The sequence below is a fragment of the Bacillus rossius genome, assembly GCF_032445375.1.
Source record: "Bacillus rossius redtenbacheri isolate Brsri chromosome 9 unlocalized genomic scaffold, Brsri_v3 Brsri_v3_scf9_1, whole genome shotgun sequence".
In the NCBI taxonomy this organism is placed as follows: domain Eukaryota; kingdom Metazoa; phylum Arthropoda; class Insecta; order Phasmatodea; family Bacillidae; genus Bacillus; species Bacillus rossius.
In genome coordinates, this window is record NW_026962012.1 from 20653923 (window position 1) to 20679261 (window position 25339).

General features: G+C 43.0%; 1 protein-coding gene across 2 annotated transcripts in view; it reads left to right on the forward strand.

Moving 5' to 3' along the window:
- Positions 1-25339, forward strand: part of LOC134542617 (GMP synthase [glutamine-hydrolyzing]) — a 417842-nt gene that overhangs the window by 382916 nt on the left and 9587 nt on the right. For both annotated transcript variants that reach the window (XM_063387016.1, XM_063387017.1), the window contains 2 exons: positions 7527-7757; positions 18914-19102. In XM_063387016.1, the coding sequence (XP_063243086.1) occupies positions 7527-7757; positions 18914-19102 (420 nt within the window). The remainder of the gene's footprint in view (positions 1-7526; positions 7758-18913; positions 19103-25339) is intronic.

The following is a 25339-nucleotide window of genomic DNA, read 5'->3' on the forward strand; positions in this document are numbered from 1 at the left end:
TGGTCAGGGAATTCCGGGAAATGTCAGGGAAAATTCTACGAATTCTGGAAATTTTAAAGTTAATTCAAACGAAGCTTTGTTTTGATGCGCTCGTACCGCTACCGAATGACTCCGCTAAAAGGCTGCTGCTTAAGGCACACGGCAACTGCAACTTTTTTTTTACTTGGTCTACGATTGTCCGTTGCAATAGGCTGTTACAACCACCCACCATAACTTCTGGCCAATCCAGGCACTCGTTTGTTCACTAGCGAACCCAGGCCTTCATTTGTTCGTGTTTTTCTCCTTTTTAATTTGCCCTTGAGACTTTGTATTATGTTCCGTTCCATGCAGTGAACTACAGAACTTGTTCTGTGACGGGCATGGCGTCGTTTATCTTTTGAAGGCTATTATCACGTGAATAAGATGAGTAAAAAGCTCATTACGTGAATTTAAAGGCGTTTCAGGTGAAGTTAGTTTTCTATACGATCATAAGAAAATAAAGTGCATTTTGATAAAGAGGCAATACCAAATCTAATTTTGAAAACTACCAAGCTGATATGAAAACACGTGGCTTTTGTGTGCGGTTATGTTTTTGCATTTTTCTACCTATTTTTTTAATTACTTTTTTTTTTCAACCGTTATAATCCGTGAGTTCTGTTGCGTGACACTTACATTGTGTATAAAAATATATGCATAACTGAACATGTTTTCCCCGAGAATCGTTAGTTAAGATTGTAAGAGTATTGCATGTTGTAATGCTGCTATTGTAATTCTCTAAGTAGGCCCGTTATATTGCTAGGTGTGAATTTGTAATAGTTTTTGTATTTGTGTAGTTATATTTTTTTAAGAATTCATAAACAATAATGTTTTAGCCTAACCTGAAAATATTAATATGTACTTTTTTTTTAGCTTAGAGATGTCGAAGAAAACTACTTTTAAGGAGAATTGGCTCAAGGAGCCACAGTTTCAGCATATCAAACCCTCTGCTAAAAACATAAATCCTGCGTACTGCACTTTGTGCTACAAAAGTATTCAACTCGGCAATATGGGCCGAAGAGTTCTCACCAGCCATGTCGAAGGAAAAAAAAACACATTCGCAATTCTGCCGTCAAAATAACACAAAAAAAAAACCTTATTTTACCTCATGTTGAAATTTTTATAGTACATTTAATAATATGCACGTTAATATTATGTACTTCAAAAGAAAGTCATGAAATTTTTCTTTTAATTTCTGGAAAACAGGGAAAAGTCAGGGAATTCTAAGATTCTATTTCTGTAGCAACCATGACTTATACATGAACAATCAGCAAAGATAAAAATTATGTATGGTTAAAACACTTCACTTATAATTATACTTAACTATTTTGCATAATCTAAAGTTTTTCTCAAGAGTTAAAAGTAAAAAACTTATTTTTAAATAGGTTTTGTTGTTTTTTAATGCTTACATTTAAGTTAATTTATTATAAAATAAATTTAGTGTTCAAAATATACAGTATCAATAAAAAGAAGTCAATAAGTAATATTTTATGTATTCCGATATCTTTTTACAATGAAAGAAGCAAATTTTATAAAAAAATCTGACACATTACCAACGGTGTAACATTGTAACACGTGACTGATGACAGGTTAAACCAAAACAAAACAAATGCACTGGCTGTGACGCACGGTAACTGGCATTGCCGTCTCTGGGAGTCTTCAGTCCCGACCGATGTTGCTCCAGCGTCAACTCCCCTCCGCAGCACTGCCCACCTACAAGGCTTCCACTCGAGTGATGAACTCGCTAACTCCACTGGGTTGCTTAAAAGAACGTAGCCCACGTGCGCCATCTCTTGTCGCCTGTTCAAAACTAAAATTTGAGGCAGTCAAGGTTCAAACATTTGTTGCATGACCTAATTTTACCGGTAATTACTGCTTTTTAAATAAATACTGAGAAAATTTTACTACTAATATTTATAAGAGCATTATTTTAAGATAAAAAGCTTAAACTCAAAAAATAATCATAGTTAAAAGTACTCTCAAGTTCTAAAATAAGCAAGAAATCTGCTATTACTATGAATATAATTATATAATATATATTCTCCTTTAAGTATATATACGGGCTCGATAGCACAGCGTTAAGAGCGCACGCTTATTAACCTCACGTACCGTGATTCAAATCTCGTCACTGGAATTTTCTTTTTAATTTTTTTAATAATATTGAAAAATTATAATGGTTAATTAGCTCCTAAAATTAAGCATTTTATTTATAATATTTACTTAAAATAAATAAATAAAAAATTGGTTGTCTGTAAAGTCAATTTACGGACGATAGTTTAACGTGACGTCATAACAAAACATTGATGAAATGATTGATCCAGAAGAAAAGGAAATATCATATTCGACCTGAGACTGAGCCATAATAGGTTTTTGCAACCAAACCATTTAGGCATTAAAATTATTATATTCTTTGAGGAAGAAATTTTTTTTTAATTTTTCTATCTTTTGTATGATAAAATCTACCCCTGCATACTTTTATGAATAAAATTGAATCAATTTTATTGTATTATCACTAATTTGTATGGATACAAAGGAGTGAAATGAAATGTACAATTTAATTAATAAATTTACTTTTATTTGCATTCATTAATTCAAATATATTTATTACTTTTAAACGTTGCGTGCGCCGTATTTATTTTTACATGTACAAAAAAATTCGCAGCTTCCGAGATTCAAACCGATAACCTTTGGATTGGAAGTCATTCATGCTAACCACACAGCCACGAGACCATAGTGAGAATGGTTGTTTCAGATGGTATAAATTAATAATATTCCACGCACGATATTTATTTGAATTTCTTTTAACTAGCATATTCTCTGTTGGACTCGAAATATTTACACGCTCGTGGGCTCATAACTATAATACGGTGTGTGATTTAGTTGATAAAATAATAACTCATGACAGATAATTACCAATGTCAAACTAAAGCGTGAAAAGTATCATACCAGCAATAAATATTTAGTTACACAGCTAAAAAAATACTCATACAACACTGTTTAAATATACTGATTTACACTAGTAATTAAAATAATACGTACTTGTAAGAACGCCATTTCCTTGCAAATATACTCCCGTGGCGCGGTGCACAACAATAACCTCGAACCAGTACGCCGCCACGTGCCGGCCGAGTTATCTGTACCGTCCGCAACATACCAGAAAGATGCCACGCAGGCGTAAAGTGGGACATCCGTAGGGGGATAATTTCATGCGTGCAGCCAGCGTTCCTTGATTTATTAGACGTCACGTCAAAAAAAATATTTTGAAGTGCCCATTTCTAAAAAGGTTGATCACAAGACTACAGAGAGAGAGAGAGAGAAAGAGAGAGAGAGAAAGAGAGAGATAGAGAGAGACAGAGAGAGAGAGGGGGGGGAGGCAGAGGGAGGGGAGGGAGAGGGAGGGAGAGGGGGGGAGTGAGGGAGAGGGAGAGAAAGAGAGAGAGTGAGAGAGAGTGAGAGAGAGAGTGTGAGAGAGTGAGTGAGTGAGAGAGTGAGAGTGTGTGTGTGAGTGTGTGTGTGAGTGTGAGTGTGTGTGTGTGTGTGTGAGTGTGTGTGTGTGTGTGTGTAATTGCGGAAACAAAAAATTTGAAGAAGGAAAAAAAAAGTAGAACTGTGCAAGTAAGAAACCAGATGGAAGGTTGACGGGTGTGTGGTGTGTGTGGCAGGGCGACTGCCGCAGCTACAGCTACGTGGTGGGGCTGTCCAGAGAGGAGGAGTGTATGTGGCCAGGGGGAGTATCGCAGCGAGGGGGCGTGTGGTGTGTGTGGCAGGGCGACTGCAGCAGCTACAGCTACGTGGTGGGGCTGTCCAGCGAGGAGGAGTGTATGTGGACAGGGGGAGTATCACAGCGAGGGTGTGTGGTGTGTGTGGCAGGGCGACTGCCGCAGCCACAGCTACGTGGTGGGGCTGTCCAGCGAGGAGGAGTGTATGTGGACAGGGGGAGTATCACAGCGAGGGTGTGTGGTGTGTGTGGCAGGGCGACTGCCGCAGCCACAGCTACGTGGTGGGGCTGTCCAGCCAGGAGTGTATGTGGCCAGGGGGAGTATCGCAGCGAGGGGGCATGTGGTGTGTGTGGCAGGGCGACTGCAGCAGCTACAGCTACGTGGTGGGGCTGTCCAGGCAGGAGTGTATGTGGCCAGGGGGAGTATCGCAGCGAGGGGGCGTGTGGTGTGTGTGGCAGGGCGACTGCAGCAGCTACAGCTACGTGGTGGGGCTGTCCAGAGAGGAGGAGTGTATGTGGACAGTGAGAGTATCGCAGCGAGGGTGTGTGGTGTATGTGGCAGGGCGACTGCAGCAGCTACAGCTACGTGGTGGGGCTGTCCAGCGAGGAGGAGTGTATGTGGACAGGGGGAGTATCACAGCGAGGGTGTGTGGTGTGTGTGGCAGGGCGACTGCCGCAGCTACAGCTACGTGGTGGGGCTGTCCAGAGAGTAGGAGTGTATGTGGACAGGGGGAGTATCACAGCGAGGGTGTGTGGTGTATGTGGCAGGGCGACTGCAGCAGCTACAGCTACGTGGTGGGGCTGTCCAGAGAGGAGGAGTGTATGTGGCAGGGGGAGTATCGCAGCGAGGGTGTGTGGTGTATGTGGCAGGGCGACTGCAGCAGCTACAGCTACGTGGTGGGGCTGTCCAGCCAGGAGTGTATTTGGCCAGGGGGAGTATCGCAGCGAGGGGGCGTGTGGTGTGTGTGGCAGGGCGACTGCAGCAACTACAGCTACGTGGTGGGGCTGTCCAGAGAGGAGGAGTGTATGTGGACAGGGGGAGTATCGCAGCGAGGGTGTGTGGTGTATGTGGCAGGGCGACTGCAGCAGCTACAGCTACGTGGTGGGGCTGTCCAGTGAGGAGGAGTGTATGTGGCCAGGGGGAGTTTCGCAGCGAGGGTGTGTGGTGTGTGTGGCAGGGCGACTGCCGCAGCTGCAGCTACGTGGTGGGGCTGTCCAGAGAGGAGGAGTGTATGTGGACAGGGGGAGTATCACAGCGAGGGTGTGTGGTGTGTGTGGCAGGGCGACTGCAGCAGCTACAGCTACGTGGTGGGGCTGTCCAGCGAGGAGGAGTGTATGTGGACAGGGGGAGTATCACAGCGAGGGTGTGTGGTGTATGTGGCAGGGCGACTGCAGCAGCTACAGCTACGTGGTGGGGCTGTCCAGCGAGAAGGAGTGTATGTGGACAGGGGGAGTATCGCAGCGAGGGGGCGTGTGGTGTGTGTGGCAGGGCGACTGCCGCAGCTACAGCTACGTGGTGGGGCTGTCCAGCGAGGAGGAGTGTATGTGGACAGGGGGAGTATCACAGCGAGGGTGTGTGGTGTATGTGGCAGGGCGACTGCAGCAGCTACAGCTACGTGGTGGGGCTGTCCAGCGAGGAGGAGTGTATGTGGACAGGGGGAGTATCGCAGCGAGGGTGTGTGGTGTATGTGGCAGGGCGACTGCCGCAGCCACAGCGACTGCCGCAGCCACAGCTACGTGGTGGGGCTGTCCAGCGAGGAGGAGTGTATGTGGACAGTGGGAGTATCGCAGCGAGGGTGTGTGGTGTGTGTGGCAGGGCGACTGCCGCAGCCACAGCGACTGCCGCAGCCACAGCTACGTGGTGGGGCTGTCCAGCGAGGAGGAGTGTATGTGGACAGGGGGAGTATCGCAGCGAGGGTGTGTGGTGTGTGTGGCAGGGCGACTGCCGCAGCCACAGCGACTGCCGCAGCCACAGCTACGTGGTGGGGCTGTCCAGCGAGGAGGAGTGTATGTGGACAGGGGGAGTATCGCAGCGAGGGTGTGTGGTGTGTGTGGCAGGGCGACTGCCGCAGCCACAGCGACTGCCGCAGCCACAGCTACGTGGTGGGGCTGTCCAGCGAGGAGGAGTGTATGTGGACAGGGGGAGTATCGCAGCGAGGTTGTGTGGTGTGTGTGGCAGGGCGACTGCCGCAGCCACAGCGACTGCCGCAGGCACAGCTACGTGGTGGGGCTGTCCAGCGAGGAGGAGTGTATGTGGACAGGGGGAGTATCGCAGCGAGGGTGTGTGGTGTGTGTGCCAGGGCGACTGCCGCAGCCACAGCGACTGCCGCAGCCACAGCTACGTGGTGGGGCTGTCCAGCGAGGAGGAGTGTATGTGGACAGGGGGAGTATCGCAGCGAGGGTGTGTGGTGTGTGTGGCAGGGCGACTGCCGCAGCCACAGCGACTGCCGCAGCCACAGCTACGTGGTGGGGCTGTCCAGCGAGGAGGAGTGCAAGTGGCCAGGGGGAGTACCGCAGCGAGGGGGCGTGTGGTGTGTGTGGCAGGGCGACTGCCGCAGCCACAGCGACTGCCGCAGCCACAGCTACGTGGTGGGGCTGTCCAGCGAGGAGGAGTGCAAGTGGCCAGGGGGAGTACCGCAGCGAGGGGGCGTGTGGTGTGTGTGGCAGGGCGACTGCCGCAGCCACAGCGACTGCCGCAGCCACAGCTACGTGGTGGGGCTGTCCAGCGAGGAGGAGTGTATGTGGACAGGGGGAGTATCGCAGCGAGGGTGTGTGGTGTGTGTGGCAGGGCGACTGCCACAGCCACAGCTACGTGGTGGGGCTGTCCAGCGAGGAGGAGTGTATGTGGACAGGGGGAGTATCGCAGCGAGGGTGTGTGGTGTGTGTGGCAGGGCGACTGCCGCAGCCACAGCGACTGCCGCAGCCACAGCTACGTGGTGGGGCTGTCCAGCGAGGAGGAGTGCAAGTGGCCAGGGGGAGTACCGCAGCGAGGGGGCGTGTGGTGTGTGTGGCAGGGCGACTGCCGCAGCCACAGCGACTGCCGCAGCCACAGCTACGTGGTGGGGCTGTCCAGCGAGGAGGAGTGCAAGTGGCCAGGGGGAGTACCGCAGCGAGGGGGTGTGTGGTGTGTGTGGCAGGGCGACTGCCGCAGCCACAGCGACTGCCGCAGCCACAGCTACGTGGTGGGGCTGTCCAGCGAGGAGGAGTGCAAGTGGCTAGGGGGAGTACCGCAGCGAGGGGGCGTGTGGTGTGTGTGGCAGGGCGACTGCCGCAGCCACAGCGACTGCCGCAGCCACAGCTACGTGGTGGGGCTGTCCAGCGAGGAGGAGTGCAAGTGGCCAGGGGGAGTATCGCAGCGAGGGTGTGTGGTGTGTGTGGCAGTGCGACTGCCGCAGCCACAGCTACGTGGTGGGGCTGTCCAGCGAGGAGGAGTGTATGTGGACAGGGGGAGTATCGCAGCGAGGGTGTGTGGTGTGTGTGGCAGGGCGACTGCAGCAGCCACAGCTACGTGGTGGGGCTGTCCAGCGAGGAGGAGTGTAAGTGGCCAGGGGGAGTATCGCAGCGAGGGTGTGTGGTGTGTGTGGCAGGGCGACTGCCGCAGCCACAGCTACGTGGTGGGGCTGTCCAGCGAGGAGGAGTGTATGTGGACAGGGGGAGTATCGCAGCGAGGGTGTGTGGTGTGTGTGGCAGGGCGACTGCAGCAGCTACAGCTACGTGGTGGGGCTGTCCAGAGAGGAGGAGTGTATGTGGCCAGGGGGAGTATCGCAGCGAGGGTGTGTGGTGTGTGTGGCAGGGCGACTGCCGCAGCTACAGCTACGTGGTGGGGCTGTCCAGCGAGAAGGAGCCAGACTGGGCAGACCTGCTGTTCCTGGCGCGCCTCATCCCGCGCGTGTGTCGCAACGTGAACAGGGTGTGCTACGTGCTGGGGCCGCTGGTGCAGGACCAGGTGCTGGATATCACGCCCACGCTGCTCACCGGCCTGGTGCTGGCCACCTTGCGCCAGGTGGACCACGTCGCCAACCAGGTGCGTCCTCGCCGACTTAGCAACGTAGCTGGTATTTTTATACTCACTTGAAATTTAATAATATTCTTAAAAACTAAGGACCAATGCTTTACTATGGTTGTTGCGGTAGCAATGTTAGCACAGTGTGCAATATTCACCGTCCCAGTCCATTTCTTTGCAGTCCGGGCTCTCATTTTCTGTCTGCTATCAACTCCGCATCACGAGCTTTTAACAGCTTCAACGCTACCTTAAAACCATAGTGAATAATAAATTCTAAATAAAAAATTAAATATACTGACAAAAATAATAGAATAGAATTTTTAACTCATGTGGTCTGCAGGCCACAATTTTTTTCATTTTTGTCCCATCATTAGTGAGTGAACAATAATTTGTCATACTTTAAAAAATTACGATACTTAATCGTTTTCATATGTCATGCTATGCATATATTTTTAAGTGGCAGTAAACCAATCTACATTAAGCTTCAACCGAGATTTAAAATTTATAATAGTGTATTTCATAATATAAACAAAAACAAAGCAAGGGGTGTGTCACTTTAATAGATGTGGTATGGTATTTATTTAATAGCTTCCCTTAGGAAGAGAAAAGTTATGATTTTATCCATCTCAATATTTGATTTATTTGAAGAAAGAAGGCTGATAAAATTTTAGTTATAAGGCTTACTAAACAAAAATTTAATTCAACTATTCTAATAACCAATATAAACGAAATTTAATACAAAGTAATGTAATCTGATCAAAGATAAAACCGTATTTGTGTCTAAAATCTTTAAATGGGTCAAAGAACTGCCTACCTTGAACAGTTCCAAAAACAAGGTGATTACAAATGATTTAACACCTTGAAAGAGTATTGATTACAATTAAAAAAATTATACACGAACATAACCTTTCTACTATAGTTTCCAATTGGTAGAGAAAATATTTTATGGTTTTATTTTAAGGCCACTTTCATTTTTAATCAGGAGATTCAGGTGTTATTGTTTTTATTTTTAATGAATTCGTAAACACATCCCCAGTTTCAACAAATACGAACGACACTTACTTGTTCAATGATACTTACTTTACCAAAACAGTGTCATTTTCTGATATATGATGCACTATAATACAGGATAATTATAAAGACCTTGAAACATTTCAAAAAATCGGTACAGTGGAAGTTTTTTTTTTCACTACAGGAGAATCCCGTTATAGCGAGCACGGTAATAGCGAGAGCACGGCTATAACGAGGTCTTTTTGAGGAATTTACGGCGTGATCGGGTGAAGCGCGCTTTGGTTATTTGTCTGCTTTATCTCCACCCCTCTCGCTCGCCATTAGACATCTTGCCGTTGACGCCTGTCACATTCTTCAGCCGTGCAGTCGCCACCTAAGTGCGTGGCTTTAAAAATAGAATCCCGTCCTTTCTTTCTTTTATCAAACTTCCGTTAGTTATCTGTGCCTGCGACTCACAGTCACAGCATCATTGGCTGGCTTCAAGGCCAAGGTATGCTCGAGTCGAATAAACCAAGCCTTTGAATATACATATACTTGTACACATTTCTTATTATTTAGAAAATAGACAAAATCAATTTTTTCCCGCCATTAAACATAACGATGTGCACTTTTTTTAAAATATAAATGCTCTTAATTAATTTGTTGGGACATTTTCATTAACGAATAATAACATTGTTTATAACTATGTTAGGCCAAAAAAGTCTGACCCATCTTTATACTGTTGCTAATTGATCGCGTTAATAATACACAAATATTTTTAAACTTGTTTGGGATTATTTCAGTCGTTACACATTTACAAACACGTCACGTTATTTATTTTACTAGCAAACAAATAGTAGGCACTAGGTACTGTATTTATTTCCGATTTGCTAGGGCAGTTTTCTTGTAACTTTTGTTTCGGTCAGTTGTTGGGGTATCTGTCCGGGAAGGGGGTGGTGATGGTTTGAGTTTAATCCCAAATTTATTTTCTAAAAAAGTTTACAGGTTTCTTTAAATGAAAAAAGTATAGTTTTCCAGCGACTATTTCATTTGAGGCGTACGTGCGTTGCCGCACTCTTGTTTTTTTTGTAAGGAATTAAATCATCGCACTACACTAGCGCCGCCTATTAGCAACATACCGAACCAACATGGCCGCCAGCAGACAGCTCGCGTCGACAACAGATAGCAGGACAATGCTGCGTCGGCCGCGGGCCAAGCCGAGTAATCGATTGCGGGCTGAGATGCTATACTTACATGGTGTGGTAGGGTATTCTGGTTATTTTGACGCAATCGGTGATCGTATCCGTACTTGTGGGGTATCATTTTAAAGATAATTCACACATCTGCTCACAGAAATTAAGATTTCATTAATATAACCTGTTATTTTCCAATTATACAGGTTTACACAATTTTTATGCTATTTTCAGTTAATTTTTATTTTTTGGGGGCCAAAATCTGTCCAATTCGGTTATAGCGAGGATCAAACCCAGAACCGTGACACCTCGCTTTAACGGGACTCTAGTGTAGTTATAAATGTTCTATGTGTCCACCTTGCGTCACACAACACACATCTAATCGATAGTCCAATTCTGCCCATACCCGACCAAAAATATCAGGAGTAATGGTAAGAGCAGCTGCTACGATGCGGTGTCTCAATTCGTCAAGGTTCTGTGGTAGAGGTGGAACATGAACACTGTCCTTGATGTATCCCCACAAGAAAAAATTGCAAGGTGTCAAGTCTGGTTATCATGGTGACCACAGGAGTAGCACTTGGTCAGCGGCCGCCCCACGGCCCATCCAGCGATGTGGCAACGTCTCATTCAGATAATCTCGTACCACATTGTGGTAATGAGGTGAAGCACCATCTTGTTGGAAGATGAAGTCCCTGCTATCAGCTTCAAGTTGTGGCATAAGCCACAATTGCAGCATGTCGAGGTAGGTGATACCAGTGACAGTTCTCTCAGCGAAGAAGGGGCCATAAACTGTCTTGTTTGAAATGGCACAGAACACGTTAACTTTTGGCGAATCTCGTACGTGTTCGAGAGTTGCATGTGGATTCTCTGTCCCCCATATGCGTGTGTTGTGTCGGTGACTCTTCCTGAGAGATGAAAAGTGGCTTTGTCACTGAAGATTAATTTGCTTGCAAAGTCATCGGTTTCAAGACGGTTCTGCATGACAATGCAGAACTGCAGTCGGAGAAATTTGTCATTGTGGCTGATGGCTTGCAGAAGCTGCAATTTGTACGGCTTCACTCTTAATTGCTTAAGAAGAATTTTCCACACTGTTGGCTGAGGGATGTTCAATTCTGCTCTAGCCCGATAATTTGACTTCTTGGGACTCCGCACCATCACGTCCCGTACACAATCCACTGTCTGTTGTGACACGCCTGGCCGACCCGACCGTTTTGCGTCGCACAAACAGCCGTCTTCCTCGAATTTCTTGTACCACTTCATTATGCTATTGTAAACTGGTGGTGTTTTGTTAAAATTGCTACGGAAAGCTTTTTGGACACTCACTACCGATTCGCTACGGGCGTATTCAAGCACACAAAAAGCTTTCTCTGCCTGGTTCGCAGCCATTTTCAGCAACTACATGCACTAGCGCCCCTGTCTGTGGTTTTTTAAAATAGCTTTTTGGCGCTACATTCAATAAAACTTTGAGAGTTGTTCTTGTAATGTTAGTTGAGTTTTGATTAAATAATAAATATGTTAGTTAATTTCATTATTTTTCTGGCATCTCAGTGCTTTATGGTGTATGAACATGCATATGGTGCAGCGGCGTGGTTTATAATCTTGTCCCTGCCAGTTGATTACTGTCCTAGTGATATTTGCTAAAAGAAATTACAAAACTTTAACACTACATTCTTAATATTCTTAAATAAATCAAATAATTTATGATAATAATGATAACAGTCAATTAAAAAACTACAAAAACCAAAGCTTAGCTCATGTCAGAAATTACAACCTTTATTCATAAAATTACGACTAGTCAGAGTAAACAATACGAGATACTCTCAACTGTAATATGTAGAGTTACTGGGATTACAGGACTAATACAATTATTAGTATTAACAGAAAACATATGTCAACATATTTATGAAAATATGTTGATATTAAATTACAAAGTGATGATATTGTAAGAATGCAGATAATTAGTCAAGTAAAAGAACAACCAATTGAATACAGTCAAACCTCTCTGAAACGACCCCTCACGGTTCCCAGGAATAGGGTCTTAATGGAGGGGGGGTCGTAATAGATGTTTTCCGAAATTTTCAGTTGATTAAACCCCCCCTCCCCCCCCCCCCTCCCTTTCCAAACCGCTACTCGCTAACCAGCTGTACAATGGCAGGATGCTGTCCCTCACAATGCTAGACGGCTTTGCTTTAAACCCACTTCAACCTCCATGACAAGTCCGTCGCCCTACAGGCTACCTCTAAAGAAAATATGTCAAAAGACAGTTTATTTTTACTGGTTAGTTTACATGTACGTTTTAATCTTGCCGTAGTTAAATACACTAGAACCCCGATGTCATGAACCCCGGATTTAACGAAGCAGTGATTTTACGAATAGATTCTCGGGAACCGTCAAAAAATTGGACATTTTGACCAAAATGTGAAAATCAGAAAAAAATTAAAAACAAAACGAAATGAAAGATCATTAAAATCGGTTAATTTTAACACGCAGCGTATTTTTGTGTCGGCTTTAATACTTCCAATAATGTTCATGTAAGAATAACAAAAAAATAATGGGACATTTCCTTTAAAAATATGGCAGCGGTAGGTTCTGCAAAGCGAGTGGGTGCACACGAAGCTCGCCCGGCTGGCTGGCGGCAGCGGCTTCATGACGCATAAGCTCACCCCTACCTCCTCACGGTAACATTCTTCAAGGCTAGCTCATCCCTCCCAGACACACAAACCATCTAGTGTCCTAACTTCGCTCTCCTTTGAAAAACCTTCAGTGAGAAAATGCTCATTTCACCCTCCCTTCTCCTGTAAAATTGGGCTGTTATGAATGGGGTACTAAAGCGGTGAGGGAGGGGTAAGATCGTTGTAAATATTTCCGGACCCCTCCCTCTCACCAAACACGCCCAAAAAAAAGTATGTTAAAATACATATGTCACTTTTCACACCAAGTTCGAGTTCAGTCATCTCTGGCAAGGAATTTACAAGCTTTCAAACTTAAATATAAATGTATTTTAATAGCAAGGGTCCTATGAAAAGGAATATACCAAATAAAATCAAGCTGCTGTCACCAAACAAAGCATAAAACGGCCCAATGCGTGGTCGCTTCGTAATTGACCGCGCGAGAGGCGAGACGTGGAATGTTAGAAGAAAGATAAATGCGGGGGAGACAGACGGCAGCCAGTGTGTTTCCTGCTTGGGGAATAAATGGCGTAGCCTTTTTTTTATGCTGGGTTAAGTGACCTTTTTCTATCAACCCACGGGAGCTGTCAAAATAAACATCGCTGCGGCAGTTAAAACAAGTCGAGGCGGGCGTGCATCCAGTCGGTCGTTGTGTATATCTACTTGAAAAACATAACATCTCAATTCATAACAAGATTCCTTATAACCTACACGTATTGCCGGATATTTTCAGCCTGATCCATGCAAGTTCTTTAGCCACGTTGAATAAAAACAACTGGCGGGCCAGTGTTGTGCCCTGTTTTGCGGACACATAAAGCTTTTATCAATTTGCTGACAGTTTTAATATATTTTTACTCTCCTCGTTAAAATGAAGCAGATAACGTGATTGTTAACAAGTACAAGCAGCGCACGGTACGGGGATAGGGTGGGCAAGGGCGAGCGAGCGGCCGACTACCTGTTAACACGCTGCGGCCGGAGGGTTTTTCCTGCATTGAAGGGACGTGGATTGGGGGTTGTCAAGCGCTGACAGCGGTCGACAGGAAGTGGTATCTATTTTTAGATATGCGCTGCTACGGCAGTACAGCACTCGGCAAGAGAAACTCAGTAACACGCTACTCACCACAAGAAACTTATTTTCTGTCCGTTTTTCTTCCGATTTTCGGCAATTTTTTCACGGTTCCTCGAAATCGGGTTGTAATAGAGAGGTGGTCGCAATACATGGGGTCGCAACAAAGCGGTTTTACTGTACTAACTAAAATTTGCTCTAACAGATTAAAATACACATACATTTACATGCCATTTCAGATGAGCATTTTATATCAGTTGACATTACAAGCACTTGTGGTCGGAAGACAGTCTTCAGGACTCACGGAGCCTGTATGTCCGTCTGTCGGAAGAACACACACGACCTCTCGTGAAGTTCGTGCAGCATCTCCTCAATGATGAAGCACACCAACAAACTGTAATTCTTGATTCCAACTAATGCAGTTCATCCCAAATACAAATGTTATAAATCTTCTTCATGAATGTTGTTTGATACACAAATTATCACACATATGCGAATTAAATTACGCAAATCCTTCTGAAGCTAAAAAATTTACAATTATTAAATGCCAATCCTGCAATCCAAATTCAAGTCACTCTTAATCTGCAAATCTCACAATCAAACATTTACGTAATGAAAGAGCAATCTTTAAAACATTGATTTTATTGGAATTACGGTCATCAACAATTATTGAGGAGCGCAGTTCCAAAACTAGCCTTACACAAAATCTATGAAAAATGAGCCAACTATAATTTGAAATTATTCTTCAATATTCGCATCTTTCTGAGAAAAGATTTTGTGTCAATACAGTCATAATCCATTTGAAAACTGCATTGAAATTATCTGTGTTGTTCCAGAACTTTTATATCCATCCTTGAGTATGTCCCAAAACAATTCTTATCCATGTCTTAAATCTTAAATGTAGAAATAAAATGTTCCTCATCCATTTCTCTTTTCTTTTCATGTCCTTATACACAAAAACAGTAAATGTTAATCTTCTAATTATGTTGACATCAAGAGAGAAAATTAAATTTAGTTTTTACTAATTTACCTTGGTTTGCAATACTGAGTTAAATTTTTAATGAAAAGCTATAACATTTTTTTTGTATTGATGTGAAAAACATCATGATAAAAAAAGCTCTTCCTTTAAACAATGTTGAGGTAAAGAAAACTGTCTTAAGGAGATTACCCTCTTTTATCGCATAATTGTCGCACATGTATAATCGTCACACCTTTATTGTAGGGCGTCAAAATTTGGATAAAAAAAGTCTCGCGTAAACGAAACATGATGTTTTTGGTCCTGCTATTAGATTTATCGCTTTGTGTAGGTATCTTTTCCGTATAAAACAATGTATTTTAAAGACATTTTTAAACGTTATAATCTTAAACTGTTTATCTCTGTCGCCGCAGTGTACCGCTTATAAAAATGTAGCCAGCGCTAGTTGGTATCATTCATGTTTGGTTATGTTGCTTTCCGTATAGAGCGTGCACACGTAGTCGAAAATCCATAATGATATTGATATCTCGGTGATTGCATGCAACGCGCACTCTCTGTCAAGTGCCGAGTTAACTACGTTTGATGGCTCGCCCTCTGTTCCGTGACTACGGAAGTTAAAGAATTCACCCGAAACTTGGTGAATTCTAGCAGCGCCCAGCACCGACTTGTGTCTAGAGAAACCATGAAGTTCGAGCAATGAGTCTCGTGCACTTACAAGAGGTCCGCTGGGTATAGTAACTTCCTCCACTAAAGACAGCTCCTCCTTGAAACTAGTCCACTTCACCTCTAATCTGGCAGGCAGGTTGTCATCCCAGTCAACACCTTCTAACCATAACTCTTGTATCATTGATTTTGCCAGTAACAACAGGGGTGATAGCCAACCTAGTGGATCAAATATTCTTGCCACATCAGATAGAATGCCCCTCTTAGTGCAGCTGCTGCTCATGGAGTGTACATGGTACGAAAAAGTATCTAACCTAGCATTCCAATGAAGACCAACTACCTTCAGACTTGAATGCCCTTCAGTGTCAAACAAATGAGCAATAGGTTGTTGTAGTTGAGATGGTGGCAGTTGGGCAAGAAACTCTGGACTGTTGCTGGCAAACTTGCGGAGATTGAAGCCACCAGACTTGAGAAGACCAACTAGTTCCTGTTGCAATTGTACAGCTGCCTGCAGTGTATCTGCACCAGTCACTACGTCATCCACATAAGTGTCAGCCACAAGGACACTTGCTGCACGAGGGTACCTTGGTTTCTCATCTTCCGCAAGTTGGTGAAGTGTTCGAATGGCAAGAAACGGTGCTGCCGAGACACCATATTTTACGGTTTTCAGCCGATATTCCTGGATTGGGTCCCTTAAGTTGGAGCGCCAAAGGATTCTGTGATAGTCCTGCTTCTGTGGATCCAGTAGAATTTGTCGGTACATTTGCTGGACATCAGCGGTGAAAGCAATCTTATGGCATCGCAAGCGAATAAGGTTACTTATGTCGCCTTGTAACTTCTTTCCTGGTAGCAAGGTGTCATTTAAGGACAGTCCAGATGACGTCTTTGCCGATGCATCAAAAACAACACGAAGTTTTGTGGTGGTGCTGTCAGGTTTTAAGACACAGTGGTGAGGGATGTAGTAACCCAGTCTCACGTTATGTTCTGCTTCAGCCACTAGTTCCATGTGACCCTCTGTAATGTAATCCTTCATGAAGTTTTCGTACTGAGACTTGAGCTCTAGTTCGTGACATAATCTCTGTTCTAAATTTCCCCAGCGCCTTAGTGCTTGAGATTTTGACTCTCCCAATTCTGGGGCCATAGTTTTGAATGGCAACTTGACTGTATAGCGGCCATCAGCTCCTCTCTTGTGAGTAGTTCTGAAAATCTCTTCACACTTAACTTCTTCCGGTGTTTCAGGGATCACATCTGGAATTTCTTCGAGTTCCCAAAACTTCTTCATGGTATCTTCCAGTGGCACAAGTGAAGCATGAAAACATGTTGATAATCCAGACACTGGAGACCCAGACGTCGATTCGATTTTTCCCATAACCAACCACCCAAAAATGGAATCCAATGCTGTTGGAGAGCCAGGAATGCCTTCGACACGACCACCAGTTAACAAAAGAGGGAAAATTTCGGCTCCAAGCAACATTTTGATTGGACCAGGTGTTCCAAAGTGGGGATCTGCCATCTTCAAATTCAAGAGATGTTTCCACTTCCCAGAAAAAAGATGTGTATTAGGCAACTTCTCACTTATTTTGTTTAGGACCAAAGTGTCACGGGTGAATACTCTAGCATCATCATCGATGGGATGTATCTGGCAAGAGGCAGTTCCTCTCACAGATGTGACAGACACGCCTGAAAGACCCTGAATCAATCGTGAACACTTGTGTCGAGGCAAGCCTAACTTCTGAAGGCATTGGCTTGTAATGAAATTAGCTTGACTTCCCGAATCCAGCAGCACTCTACACTTCTGATTGCTGCCACTAGCATCTCTAACACCAACAGTGGCTGTTGCCAATAAAACACACGATGGACCAGTACTGGTCAGAGCTGATGTGGGAGGTTGTTCAGGGATATCATCAGTCAACTGCACCTCTGTACTTAGCTCATTGTTTTTCTCCAAGTTTTGGCTGGATAATGCTGAGTCTTCCAAATGTAACAAGGTATTATGACGTGATCCACAAGTTCTGCAGTTGGTCTTTGAATAGCAATCCTTGGCCTTATGAAACTGCCGCAGGCAGTTTATACACACCTTCAGCTGTTTTGCAAATTCAAATCGCTGCTTAGGGGAAGCTTCCACAAATTTGGAACACTGAGACAATGAGTGATGGTCTCCACACAGCATACATTGCTGAGACCTTTTCTCCCCTGAATGACCTAGAAATGAATGTGTGGAGTGAGGCCCCGAAGATCTCCAGTTGGGTTGTTGGTGGCTTGGTTTGTAAACAGCCTTCAGTTTTTGTCCACTTCCTAAAGACTCCAACAATCGTTGTCGACCTTCCAAAAAGATGATAAATTGTTCCAGTGTTGGTATCTGTGCCGAGTCTGTTAGTGTCAACTCCCAGTCTCGTCTAAGAGTCGAATGCAATTTCCTCTCTAATAGATAGAGTAACAGGGGATCCCAAGTATTCACAGATATGCTGAATACCTTGAGAGCAGCAACATTTTCCTGAATAGCTGATAACAGCTGTACTAGGGTAGATGAACTTCCAGTGACAGATGGGGCATTGACTAGTGCCTCGATGTGGTGATTAATAATGAGCCTCTTATTATTGTATCGCCGTTGGAGAAGCTTCCAGGCAATCTCAAAGTTATCCTCTGTTAGAGGGAGGGACTGTATTAAAGACAAGGGTTCTGCTTCCAATGACAGCTTCAGATAAGAGAGTCGTTCCACATTCGTGAGTTGCTTCTGTTTTGCAACTAGTCTCGAATAGGTTGGAGAATGTTTGCCATGACTTGATATCACCACTGAATGATGGCAATTTAATGGCTGGAAGGTGCACTCTAGGTGAGTCATGAGAGGTGGATGATGAAGCATGTGATGAGCTGGGTAATGGTATCCTTGCAAAGGAATCAGAGATTAACCTTATCTTGTAGTATAAATCATCAAATGTATCCAACCTTTTATTATGCTCCTCTGAATCAAAGTCAGTGATCTGCCCTGAACTGGTGGCAATTAGGAGATGGTCCTCCTCAACGCCCTTCCGTATTTGATCCAAGTCCCTGCAGGTGGCCTCCAATAGCCTCTGTTGAGATGGATCAGATGCAGCCTTCTCTGCAAGGGTTGATGCTCTTTGCAGACGATTTTCTGACCGCGCAAGCCTGAGGTAAACAGCTATCAAGTCTGTCATTTTTTTTTTGTTTCTCTGTTCGGTGCTGACCTTGAACTCAATCCTCCCTACCGCTCCTCCGCCACTTTCCCTTTCTCACGCTTCTTTGTTACCGCCCGCGTCTTTGTTGCCGCTAGTCTTTCACTCCTTCACCCCAAAAAAAAGTCAACGTGTCCCGGCGGGTCATGAGAGTGACCGATGTTCGCGATCCGTTCACGTGACGTCAGACAAAGGACTCGAGACAAGACAAAGAAAGATAAACACCTGCATGCGTTAATTGTTTTCTAGAACTTCGAAGCACCATTAAATTTGCTGTAGTTCTGATTTTACTACGCACTGTAACAACAGAACGTCTATTGTTTCCATCTTGCTTCTTCCACATATAAACCGAGACGCACCGGCTGGTGCTGTGGGCAGTCAGAGAGCAGGAGTGCCACTCCTACATGCAGCGCGGTGTTGTTGCAGGCGCTGGCCTCGTCGGGCCACATGGACGCCCTGAGCCAGATGCCGGTGGTGCTGATCCCAGTTCACTTCGACCGAGACCCGGCCCTGAGGCTGCCCTCGTGCCAGCGCTCCGTGGTGCTACGGCCGTTCTGCACGCACGACTTCATGACCGGCCTGCCCGCCGTGCCTGACCAGCAGATTCCCTGTGACGTGCGTGTCTGCCTGTCTGCCTGTCTGCCTGTTTGCCGACCCACACACGTTACAGTAACACAGCTTGTGGTTACACTAGGCGCAATATAACTCCGAGCTTGAGCTACGTCACACATGAGGAGTAGGGACTGCAACACGTGTGGGGAGTCGGGTGGATGAGGAGGGGGTATAAGCAGATACGGTGTCCTTGCACATCAGGTAGAGAAAAGCAGAAAACATTGACCACTTACCACTGACGTTCCAAGCACTACCTCAGTTCTTCAACGCCACTGACTGTTCCATCTGAAGAGTCTGATGTGTAAACGTCACTGCTGTCACTGTTTGCATCACCTAACTGAACAATTACTTTATCAATTTCGATGTCAAAACGCACTTCCTTATCCCAGTCTTCGTTCTCGAATGTTTTGACGTGATTTCAAATCGGTATCCAATCTTCTGGACCCATTCGGTTAAATATCACCTCGCAAAGTTTTTTTACATTTGCCAAATTGCAAGTAACATTTCTTGAAGTGACTTCTCCTTTAACTTTAGCCTAGGCCTGCTGTTTTTACGGATTTTATCCGTTTTCACGGATATTTGAAGCTTCAAACGGATTAACGGATAAACTGCGACATTCACGGATATTTACGACGCTTCGCCGATATTTTCATATTTGAATTTCGTTCGTGTAAATATTTACATTCAACTATCTACTTGAAGTTGTCAAACCATGCAAGCATCCAACAGTAAAGCAAACACTCACATTACGTGTAGCGCCATGGAACTTCCAATCGTTTAACCACAAATCAAAAACATTTACTCCCACATAGCGTTTCATGAAGTGCAATATCTATGGTTTCGGGGGAAATGTTTTTTGTTTGTTGAGTTAAATGCTAAGAAGTGTCATGGCGTCAGTAAACATTTGTAATTTTTGCCATTACAATGTTTTAGGTGCTGCATTTGTTTACAAACTTCTTACATGATTTAAGTCGTAGTTTTGGTCTTAGCTAATTGTGATGGAGAAAAAACGAAAGGCTTCGCCGGACAGGTCACTTTATAAACAGCGTTATCGTAAGGAATGGGAGCAAGAATTGAAATGGTTGAGGCGTGGTAAAACGGAATTTCCCGCCGTTTGTTCGACTTGCAACTCGGAACTTATCGTGACAAAGGGCGGCTTGAAGACGCAAGTTCATGCGAAAAACCGAGCTGCTGATCAGAGTTGTTCTTTGACAAGTTTTGTAACCAAACCAAACAAAATAATTGATGCGGAACTGTTATGGGCGAACTTCGTTTGTGAAAACAATTTATCTGTGAAACGCAGTGATAATTTCACGAAACTTGTCCCGCAAATGTTTCCAGATAGTGAAATCGCAAGAAACTTTCATTGTTCTCGCACTTAAACTAGCCAGATAATTATTCAATCTTTGGGTACATCAGCTGCAGATTATGTTACCTATGCAATGAAAACACAATTTTTCACACTGATTGATGAATCAACATGGCTTTGAGTGTTGCTGCAACTGGAGAAAATGTGCTGTGGAAAGGGTTTTTTCAGCAATCTCAAGATGGTTAAAACTGTTCACAGATCGTCAATGGAATCACCAATGTTAAATGCGCTGTTGCATTGCAGAATGAGAACATCTGCAGGTCTGGCTTTCAAGCCCACTGACGAGATGCGGAAAAGAGCACAGAACATGAAAAAGTAGCTAGTTAATGATGTGAAATACATTTGTTTGTTTTTTTAAACTTGTAAATAACTTCAGTTGCATGGATGTAATTATAGTTTGAAAATAAGAAAAGCACCAAAGCCTATACTGAAGAGAAATTTTTAAATTACTTTTCATTTTATTGTGATACCAACTATTAGTTTTGTTATGTAAGTGGCAAATCATAATTTTTTTTTACATTCATTTGATTTTTTTTTAAATTATGTTTTGGAATACAATGTAGGTATATTTAAAATTACCACGAAAAATAAATTATGTATATTACAGCTATAAATTTTACAGGATTTTTAAATGCTATAAAGAGGAATTAGGAACCTAATTTGGTGGCAGGCCTTGCATAAAGTGTCACAGTATGAAATTAATGGGAAAACATGTTTTCCACTGCTTTGTAAACTTGCAAATGCAATGCTTATTCTTCCACACAGCAATGCAGGGGTGGAAAAGATATTTAGTAAGCTCAACCTTATCAAGACAGCGCACAGGTCATGTCTTGAATCGCCAATGCTAAATGCTTTGTTGCATATCTCTTCTAGGAAGAATATGGCAGAATTCCAGCTAACAGAAGAAATGAGGAATAGGGCAAAAAATCTGAAAAAGTGATAGGTATTTAAATACTGCCAGTGGTGAAGTGTAGGCTACGTGTGTGTATAAATACTTGTATAAAGTGTTAAAAATTGAATTGTTTTGATTGAAGTATAGTTAGGTACATTATGATCAAGTAATGTTCATAAAAATTGCATATTTTTTTGGTATTTTTTAATGTACAGGATTTTACAAGTTATTTTATATTCAAAACAAGGATATTACAGGATATTTCACATTTCAATCAAGGATATTGTTTTCAAAGTGGTGGCAGCCCTGCTTTAGCCCATATGCTTTCTATTGGATTCAAATCCGAATTATAAGGGAGCAGACGGAGTAATGTGTGGCCACTATTTACCAATAGTCTGTCTGCCGAGTACTGCACTTGCGAAGGTTTGTGTTTCTTTATGAGGTTATACAAGTTTGGTTTGAGCATGTCACTAGTAAAGGAAATATTCTCCTTAACCACTGATGCATTTCCAATTTTGTCGAGCTGGAGGTAGGCGTTTTATTTATTGTTACATTGTGATAGGGAGCATTATCTATCACAACAACACTGTTTGGTGGAAGATTTGGTATTAATTGTTCTGTGAGCCATTTTTCATAATTATCTTTATTCATGTTTTTGTGATAATCCCCTGTTGCCTGGTGCATTTCCACATTGCAAGAGCATTTGGGATAAAACCCTTTTCGCCACCTGCGTGAATCATTATTAATCTTTGACCCTTCGCGACAGGCACTAGTAAACCATTTGAGGACATGTCACTCCACATTTTATTTTTTACATGAGACGGCAATATGTACGACTCATCCATGTATATAATTGTGCGTTCATCATTTCTATATTGACGCATAACCTTGAAATATTATATACGTTTTTGCCGAATATCTGATTTTTCTATTAAAAGTAAGCGCTGCGATTTGGTTTTCTGCCACCTGAATCCTAGCTTCTTCAAAGTCGTCCTTAAGGTTGTATTGCTACCTTGGTAATTTATGTCATTCTTTAGTTTACGTCGTACAGTTTCGACAGTCGGCACACGTTCTTCAAGTAAGTAAAAATTGTACACAGTACGTCGCCACAGCTTCATCAAAGGTGTCAAGTTCGTGTTTACATGTTTTCTTTCGCTTCTTGTTGGGCGTCTCGAAAGATGTTCCTTCACCAGCTTCATTCCTCTTAGCCTCCCTTTTAATTGTTTGTACAGTCGTGCGAGACACACCCGTCGCCTTAGCTGTTCTCAGCTGTGCTTTCTCTAGTGAAATGGAGGGTTCCTGCAATCGCGCTTCATTTTCCATAAACTGCAGAACGTTATAGACGATTTCCCGCGCCTGCGAGTGCAGTTTTTTGGAGACATTTTATGTATAAAGTTGTACTTTACTGAAGTACTGCACTACATATGCAACACTGGCTCTGAACAAAAGTGATACACTACATGCACACAAACCTTAGATCCAAACTGTAAAAGAAAACGTTTAGTAAGTACCATGGATATGTTAACGAACGTATTCGTCGGATTTCACCGGACTAAGTGTTCACTCTGTGCAGTAGTGTGTAGCCCCGGTTATCAAGTTACGCATTATCTCTCACTGCCGCGCCACGTCTGCCTTCTCCAATGTCGGGACTCACAAACACACAACGATTTTCTAACCGTCACCCAGGCTCGGAGTTATGTTGCATCTACTTTACGTTTGGGTTGCTACTTGCTTGTTTCACACTCTGCAATAGTATATAGTTGTGAGCTTCAACTCCACTCCTTTCTTGTGGTCAGTCCAGTTTGCATACCTCTCAACTTAAACTGTTTTCCCATAATTTGTATGGAAATAATCCACATTACGGTTATAAGGAGATTCTATGCACCTTACACTTTTCAAGCTTACAATATATTTTTACCTTTTTCTACCGGTAGTAGAAATGGTTTTGTTGATTGTCTGCATTTTGTTTCTGTTAGAATATGACATATTTTGTCACTGTAACAAGAAAAGGTGAAAAGTATTAGATTGAACTGAATCGAGCTGACCAACTGTGTAAAGCAGATATGAAATTCCCTTCTTTTTTTTTCTCTCCCCAAGAAACAACTAAAAGAGAAAATTATTCACACAACGTCTAGTTCCGTGTTAGAAATAGCAGCGTGTGCTGTTGGGTTGTATTGTTCTGTACGTGTTAAGAAGTTTAATGCTTGTGTATAAAGATATTTAGTGAGTTTGTTTTTTGCCATTATAATGTTCACCAAAAAATTTAAAAAAAAAAAATAGTTTGTCTAATGTTTAAGTCAGAGTATTCGTAACGGTTTCCATGTAACACCAAAAGTGAAAAAGATCCAAAGTATTAGTTTTGCAGCATGTGCTGTTGTGATATAAAATTGTCTCATGGTGGGAAGAATGAAGTTTCTAATCATGAGTATTTGAAACCCGTAAGTAATGTTGAACTTGCCAAGAAAAACAAAAAACTGACTGTTTCTTTTCGACGAGCCATACTAGTGACATGGAATTGATTGAAGCAAAATGTTATTTCACCAGTTTTTAAATAGAACATACATTTCATTTAGTGTAGTCTATCACGCTGGAAATTTGTTATGGAAAATGTTCCCGAATTCAGACGCAGCAAGAAGGTATAGTTGCGGGCGCACAAAAACTGCTGCGACAATCAAAGAAATGGAATCTAGTACAACTACCACAGTTTTTAAGTTTTTGCTAAGTGGACCATATTCTTTGTGAACAGATGGAACCAATGATATAAATAAGTTGTATCCACCTGTAGTTAAATATTACGAACCTTCTTCTTGTTCAATTGTTAACTCTGCCATCTTTGCAAGGTGCTTCAACTAGCAAAAATATTGGACAGCTTTTATTGACAAAAGTTTAAAATTTGTTGTGCCTTTACGAAATTGTATACCCTATTGTTCTGATAATGCAGCGGATATGGTAGGACATAAGAATGGAGTGGTTCTTATCTTAATAGAAAAACAGACAAATTTAATGTTTTAATATCTTTAGTAAGTGCTTTAAATAATCCTTTAGGTATTTACTAGTTTTTATACAGTTATGCATGAATTAAACTATGAATATGTTTAGAATAATGTGGACTTGTGGTGGATGTTTCACTAACACTGATTGAATCATCAATCATCATGTATGATTTATGCAGATATACCGTATTTGCTCGCGTAAAGGCCCCACCCGCGTATACGCCCCCCCCCCCCCCTCCCCTTCCTTGTTATGTAAACGTTTTTGAGTAGGGTTGAGCCGATCACCACATTTGCCGATCATGCCGATGCCAGAAATGTACCGATCATGCCGATTTTTTTGACCGATTAGTGCTTTTTTAAGTTGGTTGTAAAATATGCTCTAAATTACTTGAAAAGTATTGCATAAAGATACAAACGTGATCACTGTTGGTAAAAAAAAATATATGCACTCTTACCCTACAAACAACTTAATGTGAAATATGTTTTTAAAAACATATAATCAAAAATTCAAAATTACATTTCTGTTAAACATTATAAATCTTCCATCGACTGTAAGTATTTTACACATTAACTTCACATACTCATACTCATCACAAGAAAACATTACACAGCTAAGAGTAAAAAAATATATAATAACATGCATAGAGAAAATTGTTACAAAAGTGGAGGGAAAAGTGTTCAGTATTTAAAGTTCATTTACCCCTTTCAGCACAAAATATTTGTCATTTCTTCGGGTAACTAGACATAGCTGCATTGTTGTTCATGTGAAATATCGGAGATTCTTGTTAAGAAACACCAGCATCCTGACCTTTTCTGGATTCAATGAACTTCTATTCTTAGATTCTAACTGCTTTGTGTATGTAGTTTTCCCATATAAAACAATGTATTTTATAGTTGAAATCTATTATTCATTTGGATTTTACCGTTTACGTATTAAATTTACAGAAATACAAAGTTGTCTGATGTGTAAATTTTCTTTTAAAGAT